Source organism: Ruditapes philippinarum, unplaced genomic scaffold (assembly GCF_026571515.1).
Source record: "Ruditapes philippinarum isolate M1 unplaced genomic scaffold, ASM2657151v2 ctg20249_1_1_1_1, whole genome shotgun sequence".
Classification (NCBI taxonomy): Eukaryota; Metazoa; Mollusca; class Bivalvia; order Venerida; family Veneridae; genus Ruditapes; species Ruditapes philippinarum.
This window is the reverse complement of record NW_026852971.1, coordinates 1-12,050: the sequence shown is the minus strand read 5'-3', so window position 1 is coordinate 12,050 and position 12,050 is coordinate 1. Positions and strand designations below refer to the sequence as shown.

The window sequence follows — 12,050 nt, the reverse complement described above, 5'->3', positions numbered from 1 at the left end:
TAGATAATTGTTGGCATGTTATATGGCTGTGATCAAATAAACGTTTTTTTGCAATATAACTTTTGCTTTGCGGTAGTTAATATAACCTGTCAAAATTGTGTTACCAATAATTGAAATCGCGATTCTCTATTGAAAAAGGAAGGATTATTAATTTTGTACAACAAGTGCTCCATACAAATTTCTTTTTTTTTTTAATTTAACTATACACCCCATAAATTTATCCGTCCATTGCTATATTTTTCTTATTATTTAAAAATGTATTGCAAGTGTTGTTTTGTTGACAAAATCAATATGCTTGTCAACAGGTGTTTTCATCAGGACATGGCTAATTTATAGATAATATTGACTTTTAAGAGATTAGCTGTTATAATAGAGACTTATCGACGCATAAAAGAAGTCAAGCAAAATAAAATATACTTGCGATTAAAATCATAAATATTACTATATAAAATAAATAAAACATCGATATAAAATTGCAAACCAGTTTCATATGTATACCTAAAAACTGATTCTATTGGACCATGACATACTTCTCTATTTGTAAATCAATCTTTCCACAGTCTGTTTACGTCTCGTAATATAACCGGCCCATTTACATACTTGAATTCATCCGTGACAAACGCGGACTAAGTTCAAAACGAAGTGTGTCAACTTTTTCGATCAATTGTCATTCTTGTCCAGTTGGATATGTCTAGATAGTTTTAAATTTAAGTGGTTTTCTTAATTTTCGTACCGGCCGGATAGGAGATTGATCTTTAAACCAGGTAAGGTCTGTTTATTTATACAATGAATTGTTAATTAATGCATATTGTACGGCTATTGGAAAACGTAATTTTATACAATTCAAGATCAATTGAATTAACTTGTTTTCTCTACATGCAAATCGTCATATTTATACAATGTGATATTACCGTTATACGAAATTATTTAAATATTACCTGCATGTATAATTCGTATTTATGTCGCAAGTGCAAAAGTAACATTAAACTGCAAATGGAACATTAACGTTTATTTAACTGTTTCAGTAATCCATTGATCGTATCACCGTTCTTTTGTCTAATATGGCATATAAGCATATAAAATGTATAAGAATATATATGAGCCGCGTCATGACAAAACCAACATAGTGCGTTTGCGACCAGCAGGGATCCATACCAGCCTCCGCATCCGCGCAGTCTGATCAAAATCCATGCTGATCGCTTACAAACCCTATTACAAGTAGAGAAACTGATAGCGAACAGCATGGATCCTGATCAGACTGCGTGGATGCGCAGGCTGGTCAGGATCCATGCTGGTCGCAAACCCATTATGTTGGTTTTGTCATGACGCGGCTCATATATAGGTTACAGCACACACAGACACCTCCCCGGCTGAAAGATCTAAGTGTAAGGAGGACAAAGCACATAGCAAATAAATACTTTCTAACATTAAAATTTTAAGTATTTATTAAATTAAATTAACGTTATTTAACATTAAGTCGAAGAATGACTTTTTAAAGTCGGTGTAAAAAGCTCATCAGAGCTTATGTTGATTGTTTTATGAATCCAACTTATAAATAAAAGTTTACTTGACTTGATTAAATTTTATTTAATGTTAGAAATTATTCATTTAAGATAATCGACAAGATATTTTTTTTTTATCTTTGGTAAATTCTCTAATCTTATTCATAGGGTAAATGGTACTTGGCTCGAAAGAGCAGCTACTGTAATCCCTAGCTTTCTCAATTATGGCGAACTTTAATGACTTAAATCTACATCTTCCTTTTAATTGCTGTTTAAGATTATATTTAGCAACTTATGAAAATTATTTTAAATTTGAAACAGTCCAGTCAAATTAAAAGGAATTTCAATATCAAAATTGCATCCCCCCACCGAAGAAGATAGATAAATAGAAAAAATAAAAGAAAAGAAAACAATTAAACCAGCCAACCAAACAAACAACAACAATAGAAACTGTATACAACCCGGGGTCAGGCTGTACTGTGGCAAAGGCTAATCAGGAAATCAAGGTTAAGAATTTACCTTAAAATATAGTGTAGAAATGAATCAAAATAACGTGGTTTAGGCTATAATAACTCAAGCTATGCTAAGTCACTTATTTCACTTTAATTTTGTGTCTTAATTGCAACCAAACAAAAATAGCTTTTGTTTCGAATGTTACGTTATGATTTGACGTAAGAGGATAAAAAGCACCTGTAAATATAGGCATACACTTATTTTGCTAGAAACATGGAAAGCATATTATAGATTGTGAAATGTTTTTTTTCCCGCACATTGCCCTTTCATTTGGTGGTTATGTAATTTTTACTCTTACCACGGTGAATATTTTAAATATTGCCAAGCTTTCAATCCAACGATTTATTGGCAATAATTGAACATTTCCAAATATGTACTGACTTAATAGCGGACAGTGCAGAAAATGATAAGAGGGCAGGATGTCCGACTAGTGGTCTGTCGGTTTTAAGGGGCAGGGGTAAAAAAATTTTTAAAAGATAAGAGTTAAAGTCGTTCGGGTGAAAATGGGGTAATAAATTTTTCTTTTCAGGAAAATTTTTTTATTAGTTTTTTGGGAATTATTTGGAAAAAAAAAAAAACGTATCTATGCAATATAAATGAACTTTTAATATCCGCCCAAAAAACCCGAGAGGGGACAGCCCAATTAAAATTACATGATTTAAAAAGTAGTCTGACAAAAAAATTTTGGCCAATTTTGTGGACCAGGGCAATGTTTTAAAAATAAAGATGCATTGAGTTTTTTACGTTTCGCTCAAACTGATATGAATTTATAACTGGGTCGGGTTGAATTTTTATTTTTTTCGCCCAATATTCTGAAATATAATACAAAGGTATGAATATACAGTTTGAAAAAAACTGGTATGCTATATGGACGGATGATTCCCGTCACTTTTTTTAATCATTAACATTCATCTAGCAGTCGTTTTCTATACCGCCTATTTAAACGCAGTCACGATTTAACTATCAAAATATATGTAGTCAATATATACGGGTATTTGAACTTTATATACTCTTTTGTTGTTTTTTATGTCATGCGCATGAATATATATTCAATGTCACGAACATGTCTAAAAATAGCACTTCCGTTTCACGATTAAAAAAAAAAATAATTGAAGATCATGTTACATTATGATTATGTTGAGTTCATTGGTACGAAACTAAATGTTTTATATACCCAAGGTGCCCGATCAAGTTAAAAACTATGTACATTCCATCAGTAAATATTACTTGTCGTCGAAGTACACAACTGCAAATAGTTCTTCATTGAAAGTTCAATTCCCTTTCTTCCAATACTTAAGACGGATTGTCAAGTCTTGAACTTCATAGAACCGCATTATTTGTTCGCAACTTTTTATTACTTTAATTATTGAAATACCGTTACAAGCAGTTATAAAGGACACATCCAGATTCATCCTAATTGTTATTAGGTAAAAATGAAATATTGTGAAGTAAAAATGAAATATTGTGAAGTAAACAAATAAGGAATTTACATATTGCAATCGTCACTTACAATCCGCGTAATTTACTAAAGAAAAAGATCAAAATATGCAAATATAGCCCTTACTTCTTTAGTAGAAATATAGTGATAAATACTGCAAAAATATGTATTAATTATCACCAAAGATGTAAAATATAATCGTGAATCTTTTTTACTTTTCTTACAATATCGGTGTGTTTTTCGCTAAGTTTGATTGTCTTGAAATGTATTGGCTTATCTGGAGGCATAATTCCAAACGATTAAGATCAAAGCACCGCATCCGAAACTCGAACGTTCTATCAAATCTTCCTCTTCGAAAATACATAGATTATTTAATACAGTCATTTCTTTAATGTGGTGACAAATTCCCGATCATTTGTTAAACTAATTTCGTGCTTTCTGTCCGCCCTTGTTTGACGAGTCGTGCAATTACATGTACCTCTACGTTCCATTGAACGATGAAACTAACAATATTGTTAAACGCACATTTTTGAAAACCGGATTATATGAGAGATGAAGATAATCATTTTCATTTGATATTTCAATAAAGATTCTTTTATTTAATTATTCAACTTGCACAGTGAAATTCAAACGGCTGTGAGAATACAAGGCACTTGTAAGTTACATTTTGTATGAGTTTTAATAAGATATAATCTGGATTACAAGTGACTTGTTGTTGTATGAGTTTTTAATTGAATACAAGGGCACTTGTAGGTTACGTGTTGTATGAATTTTAATGAGAAATAAATTGGAATGCAAGGGACTTTTAAGTTACATGTTGAATGAATTTAATGAAATATAAACTGGAATTCTGTCACCGCCGCCCAGTTCCGTCACTGTCCGCATAATTCCGCCACTTGCTGCAAAAGTTAGTTACATACGCACAATTCCGTTATTTTTCACCCAGTGTCGCCACCTGCCACCAATTGAGGATAAAAAGGTTCCACGTTATTAGCCTGCTTGCCCGTACGATTTGTACATAAAACCTGTCAATAATGGCGTCACAATTATATAAATGCTTTGACTCGGCAATGCGAGTGCAGACGTTAAGCATTTACTCTGTTCATTTACCCCGATATCCCCGCCCTACCAAAACGGTGGATGGGTCGTGTTTTCATTAGACTGGTGCATTTAAAGCTACATGCCTCCAAATAAGCAAAAATATTTTAATAAAACCACACCTGATAAAAAAAAGATCTAATATTTTAGGAAAAGTAAAAAAGAGTTAATATTCATTGAAGGATATATGTTTCTCGTGGGACTCGTTCCGAGATGGCCGCTTCGTGAGCCGCGAGGTAGTAAAAATGAATGATTACCGATGTTGGGTGGTACATGTTATGCAAGCAAAAGGAGGTGTGTCATAAGTCAGAAATAGCTGGCCATTTCAGTAGACATGGCACAATAATAAACAAGACCTTTACCTATTATTCATGTAATAATCGAATAACGTCTGATTTTTTCTGTATTTATAACTATATTTCTCCTGCGTTACTAACGCAGTAAGGGCTATTTTTGCACATTTTGACCTCTTTTCGGTAATTAATGTGGGTTGCAAGTGCCATTGAAAAAAGTATGAAAATTAGCTTGAATCTGAAGTGTGTTCTGCTTCAATACACCACAATTTGTATCACTAAATTAAGTGATAATTTTTATTTTGATGTTCATACTTATCAGATAACACCGGCAAACCCAAAGTATACATTTAGCCCGGGGCATTGTCGTACACACAAGTTAACTAACCTAACCTAAACAAAAGTGAAATTTAGTGAGAAAAAAACATTTTTATAATAATAATTTAAACGACTTAACATTAAAAAGAAAGATCAATAACCGGACCTAGACGATTCAACTCCACGACTTAAATGCAATTATTTCTCAATGGAGGTTAAATAATTCAGTTCGTCTGAATTATTTACCTGATTTCCCTTTTCTGTATTATTCTAACCAAATATGTGCATATTTTTATTGCAAGTACATTATATGTGGAAAGGAATTTACATAAGTCACATTTGACTTGTTTTCCAAACCACGAAATATATCAGTGTATTTATACATGCTTACTGTATATATCTATGTTGTAAAATAGAAATAAAATATTGTTTAAACTAAATTATTCAGTTTAAACATAATCTTATAACAGATCATATACAATACATGATGTACAAATTCAGCTATAATTATACACTACGGAAATGGATTATAACGAAACATATCAAATCTTACAAAGTTTTTCTCCAAAATTTAAACTATTTTACCTTAATCACTCTTTAACGGATGCCCCTTTTGCGAGTTAATGTTGTAGAAGCCGTAATACCAATCTGTCCTACAAAAGCATGATAAGCAAATTGTTATTACAGTCAAACCGCTGTGTACAGACTATTTTAATGAAAACATATTAAAAGCATGGTCGTTGTTGAGGGGTTGTCTCTAAAAATGGTAAATAAGCACAGATATGATCTTATTGGAGACAAAGGGAAGGGCAGTTACAAATGTTGCTAGAACTTGTTGTTCAACCCATTTGGCCTTTGTTAGAATGTTGTTTTGTGGAAATAATGTTAATAAATTATATTCAAAGAGCAATTAAATATTATTAATCTATTTAAGACAAAAGTGTCGTTTTTGTTTGGTATAATAAAGGTGGTTTTACAGGGGCTGTGGTTTACACCGGTAGGGCTTTATTTATTTATTGATTATAAGTAAATAAATAGATAAATAATTATTTAATTAATTAATTAATTAACATTTATTAATTAATTAATTGTTCATAAGAATTCTGAATGTCGTTACCAGTTTATTGATTGATTGATTGATTGATTGATTGATTGATTGATTGATTAATAAGACATGTGAATGTCGATATCATTAAATGTGCATTATAACATTGGATTTAGAATCTGACCTACGGTGAGATTTGAACCCACCATCTTCTAATCCGAAATCAGATGCTTTACCCCCTCTACAATAAACTGATATAACAGCAAGTGACCTATCTGTTAAAGAATTTTTACAATTTAAAATAGTATAAACATTTAAAACAATAGTATCTAATATTAAAGAGGCCATTAACCACGCCCAAGCCTTAAACACGTACTTGTGTAGGATACCCATGAAAATAACAATATAAAAGTTTACTTTTTCTATATGAATTTGATCTTTTGAAAGGTTCTTTTTCTAGTGCTAACGGATTTGAATAAATTAGGTATCTTGAATTTGTTATGCAGACTTTGTCGTCCTTTAAAAGAAATAAATCTTAAGTTATTCATGTCTAAAAACAGAAAACATGACATTGAACTAGGAAGATATTAAAGTTGGACAAAGAATGTTTTACCTTTTGAATTTCATTATTTATTTAAACAAGTCATATTTCAATGAGACAGAATATAATGTAAATATTTTTTTAATGCTATTCAACGCAAAATAATAGCTTCTCTCTAAAATATATCTTTTAACATACGATAATATTGATTTAAGTTCTCATTTAATCGCTGCAATGCACATGTATAAAATACTTTATGTAACACCAACATTTGAGCCGCGTCATAACAAAACAAACATAGTGCGTTTGCGACCAGCATGGATCCAGACCAGCCTGCGCATCCGCGAAGTCTGATCAGGATCCATGCTGTTCGCTTACAAACCCTAAAACTAGTAGAGAAACTGATAGCGAACAGCATGGATCCTGATCAGACTGCGCGGATGCACAGGCTGGTCTGGATCCATGCTGGTCGCAAACGCACTATGTTGGTTTTGTCATGGCGCGGTTCATTTATATTATAATATATTCATCATGCGCCTTTGATGCTTTATGTTAACTTTACAAGGGTCAATGACTCAAACCTCCTATTTTGAAGAATATTTCGTTTGTTTTCGAAAACTTCAAATAAACTTCACAAGGTCAGTCAGACGAACGATACTCACCAGATGGTTTCCGCACTAAAATACAGAGATACACTATTTGATGCCATCAAATAAATACTGCAACATTGTCAGGGCAGTGCGAAAAAAATAACAACAAAAAAAAACAACAAAAACAAAAAACGGGCGGAGGGTAAAATTTAGCCAATTTCCTAACTACTAATCCCGCGTTCCCCCTTTCGGAGGAGTTGGGTCTGGGTTTACAAAATTGACAAGTGCTATTTGAAAAATCGATTATAATAAGTTTTATCACACACCCGTGCCGATTTTGCGACTCCGTTAAAATGGTATTGCACAGCCGTGCATATATTTTGACGTGACGTCATTAGCGTTATACAAACATAGTGAAAAGACGCGCTGAATGTTAGCGTTATACTATAGGCGCGTCAGTGAAAATGACTCTTATTTCACTTTAAACGGTCTTTATTTTGGATATGTGATAAATAGAATATTAAATTCGTGTGAGTTCATTACTGAATTTATTGCACTCGTTGAATAAAATAATATTATGCTCGCCAGAGGCTCGCGTAATATAATTTTATTCAACTCGTGCAATAAATTCAGTATTGAACTTACACTCATTCAGTATCCTCTATTTATCACATACCCGTGCGACTTCGTAAAAATGGTATTGCACGATGGTCGTACATTTTGACGTGACGTGATGTTAGCCGTGCACTATAGGCGCGTCAATCAAAATGATTATTTTGCAGTTTAAACAGTCTTTTTTCTTTGGGTATGTGATAAATAGGATATTATATCCGTGTAGGTTCATCACTGAATTCATTGAGAGGCTCGAATAATATTATTTTATTCAACTCGTTCAATAAATTCAGTATTGAACCTACACTCATTCAATATCCTCTATATAATTGTCTGTAACGATATATATCTTTTATTTCAGAAAACTTTGACTGATAAACTAAGCCATGAGGGCGAATGTGTTGTTAATAGGGGCGTTGTTACTTGGTACGAGTGTTTCCGCACAAGGTATGTATAGCCTCTGGCATTAAGTCACCAGAGCAAGGTGCCTCCTAGTTGCAGTATAAAACCACGTTTTTTAAACTCTAAAAACCGGGAAAAACAAACTATCCCTTTTCTTTCGGGAAAGCCGGGTTACATTCTCACGAAATATTTTAAAATTTTTTTTAAACGTTCCGCATTTTTTTTCCTTTAAAACAGTTAGGACTTTTTGGGGGTTCTTTTAATGTGACGATTTTTTGCACTAAAAATTGATATTTTAATTCCTTAGAAAAAACTTGTTTAAAAAATTTTTACAGCGGGAAAAAGGGGGAGATTGAAAAGCTTTGGGGGACACTTTTTTCATTTTTTCACAATGAGAATTTTTATTATAAGTATGCAAAATAGCAGTGAGCGAATTATCTTGAATAATTTTTGCACAATAGTTACTTGTCTAGACGAAAAACCAAATTAAACATTGGTCTTGAAAAAATAGTAACTGCAAAACTGCAGTGAAGTCACATTAAGTTAGTTAAGCTAATATAAGTGACCATTTAGAAATATCTGATTCATTGAAATATGGTGAACAAAAGATGTATCAGATACGATTAATCTATATTTGAGCCGCATCACGACAAAACCAACATAGTGCGTTTGCGACCAGCATGGATCCAGATTCATCCGCGCAGTCTGATCAGGATCCATGCTGTTCGCTTCCAAAAATCTATTACAAGTAGAGAAGCTGATGGCGAACAGCATGGATCCATGCTGGTCGCAAACCCACTATGTTGGTTTTGTTGTGGCGCGGCTCATTTATTATCTGTCAAACTATGCAGAACAAAATACAAGAAGTCCTTTAATAACATGGTAGAGAAATAATAATTTCAGTCCCACTTTGCAGGTTTCATGTTTAATTTTACATGGATACTGCTGGTGTGTTGTTGTTTTCAGGTTTTTCTAATGTTGTGCCGGTTAATTAATTTCTTTGCTTGTTTGGTGGCTCGTTACTTCAAATATAAGGTTATAATCCTGAACATTATAGTAAAACAGTGCGAAAATTGCCTTTACTACGTTAGTCACGCAGTAGAATGATAAAAAATCAGCCATTTTCATCTGTAGGCAAGCAGCTTTAAAATGATTTTAGCATTTTTATGATTATGAGCCGTGTCATGACAAAAAATGTAATGCCTTTGCGACCAGCAAGGATGAAGACCAGCCCGCGCATCCGCGAAGTCTGACAGGGCTTTCAGTTTCTCTACTTGTAATAGAATTGGTAAGCGAACAGCATGGATCTTGATCAGACTGCTCGGTTGCGCAGGCTGGTCTAGAGCCATGCTGGTTGCAAACCCATTATGTTGGTTTTGTCATGACACGGCTTAATTATTAACATTTCTGTATTTGTTTTATATTTCAGATTTAGATAATTGTGCAAAGGCAGACGTCATTCTCAGTACAGTAGTTGCCAACCTGGCCGACTGCGGCCAGACATTTATAGCTTCAGTGTCGGCCACTGAACTTCAACCGTTTTGTAGGTTAGTGTAAATTTATTAAATTTATCATATAATACATATTATCATGTTTTATTATTCTTATAATGATTTTGCATAAAGTTGCCTCTCTCCCTACTTCATTTTCAGCTACCTTTCTTTCTTTCTTTCTTTCTTTCTTTCTTTCTTTCTTTCTTTCTTTCTTTCTTTCTTTCTTTCTTTCTTTCTTTCTTTCTTTCTTTCTTTCTTTCTTTTTTTCTTTCTTTTTTTTTTTTTTTTCTTTTCTTTCTTTCTTTCTTTCTTTTTTCTTTCTTTCTTTCTTTCTTTCTTTCTTTCTTTCTTTCTTTCTTTCTTTCTTTCTTTCTTTCTTTCTTTCTTTCTTTCTTTCTTTTTCTTTCTTTCTTTCTTTCTTTTTCTTTTTTCTTTCTTTCTTTCTTTTTTTCTTTCTTTCTTTCTTTCTTTCTTTCTTTCTTTCTTTCTTTCTTTTATTCATTCATTTTTCTTTTTTTTCTTTTTACGAATTTTTAAAGGATTTTATGATTTGATTGAAAATATAATGAGATATTATTGGTCACACATTTTTATGATTTATTTTTAGTCCATAAAAACAGTTTCAAGGCACTGACTTGTTTGATTTAAACAATACACCATAGCTTCAAAATCATCTTAAAAGAAATGCTTATTCCAGTACAGTTTTTCAAGTTTTGTAATATTTTGTTATAGCATTTAAACATGTGAAATAATAAGTTGAAATTATTTATTTAAGCCTTCTATTTGACGGGCTGAAATGTGCTGCTGGGAAACTTGCACCAGAGAAAGAAGACGAATGTTTCGATAGAATGATTCAGTTAGTCGAAAATGACCCTAGTGCAGTTTTTGATCGAATAAAACCTTTGTTGGCTGCTATGGGTGAAAATATTGAGCTTCGTTTTGTAAATCAAGTAGGAGAGTGCAGTATTTATAAAAGTAAGTCTACATTTTCTCAGATATACAGTAATTGGTCAAATGTACGATGAATAAGGAAGCAATGCCAATGGAAATTATGTTTGATATTATTTCTTTGTTTTGGTTTACAGACTCAATCAAACCGAGTCTGCAGTTTTTATGTTATTTTGTTGTGATTAATGCTTCCGAGGGATCACTTTGTTTCCAGGATTTTAAGTCACTTCGACAATGTAAAATTAATGTTAAATGGCTACTTTTCAGCTTTACTGGTGGTGAAAGACTGCAAGTTCCCCTCTGTACATGTATTTTCTCACGAACCTTTTATTTCATAACAGAAATATACAAATTCATCCGTAAAAATCCCGGGGTGAGTGCATGGATTCGAACTCGCGACCGAAAGTAACACTAGTACTGAGCTAAAGACAAAGAAGCGAGTGTTTTGACGCAGAAAACTGTTGTCAGAGGTTGTGATAAATATACATGTTGTGTGTAAGGCACTCAATAATTACAATTATTTCAACCTGAGTAGAACCACTGACATTGCAACCTTTGGTAAAATGTGTTGTGTAAAAAATAGAACAATTCAATTGAGCCGTGTCACGACAAAACCAACATAATGGGTTTGCGACCAGCATGGATCCAGACCAGCCTGCGCATCCGCGCAGTCTGATCAGAATCCATGCTATTCGCTTACAGGCCCTATAACAAGTAAAGGAACTGATAGCGAACAGCATGGATCCTGATCAGACTGCGCGGATGCGCAGGCTGGTCTGGATCCATGCTGGTCGCAAACCCGTTATGTTGGTTTTGTCGTGACACGGGTCAATTTATCTTCAACATGAAAGAATGCGAATATTTACAACAACGCGTATCATTTAGGAATGAAATTAATCTTTTCACAATTATGAATAGTGTACCAACTGTTTTATCTACATAATTTACCAAAAAATGTGCACGAAAAGACCAGACTCCGTAACAGGCAATACAGAAATAAAGGGGTCAGAATTAAAGATTCAGTTGTACTTTACAATACCCATTTCAAATGTAGCATCATAAATTGGTAATGGCTATTTTCTAATTCGTAATATATGTTTCTAAAAGTTTTTTTTTGAATAAAAAAAAATTCTGCTTTAAATCTTAAATTTTAGCAAAGAATTAGGATTAGTTTAAATATATTTTATTTCGCTTTTTCAGCATGTAACATTTTGAATCACAATACAAATAATATATTATTAATTGGAAAACAAGCAT

General features: G+C 32.8%; 1 protein-coding gene across 1 annotated transcript; it reads left to right on the top strand.

Annotated features, from left to right (window-relative positions):
• Positions 1 to 435: 435 nt before the first annotated feature.
• Positions 436 to 10,808, top strand: LOC132729731 (uncharacterized; the record flags this gene model as incomplete). The annotated part of the gene is given in 4 exon segments (XM_060715559.1): positions 436 to 764; positions 8,312 to 8,397; positions 9,782 to 9,899; positions 10,621 to 10,808. Coding segments are annotated over 3 exon segments (367 nt in total), but the record flags the coding sequence as incomplete, so codon positions are not given.
• Between the last annotated feature and the right edge of the window lie 1,242 nt (positions 10,809 to 12,050).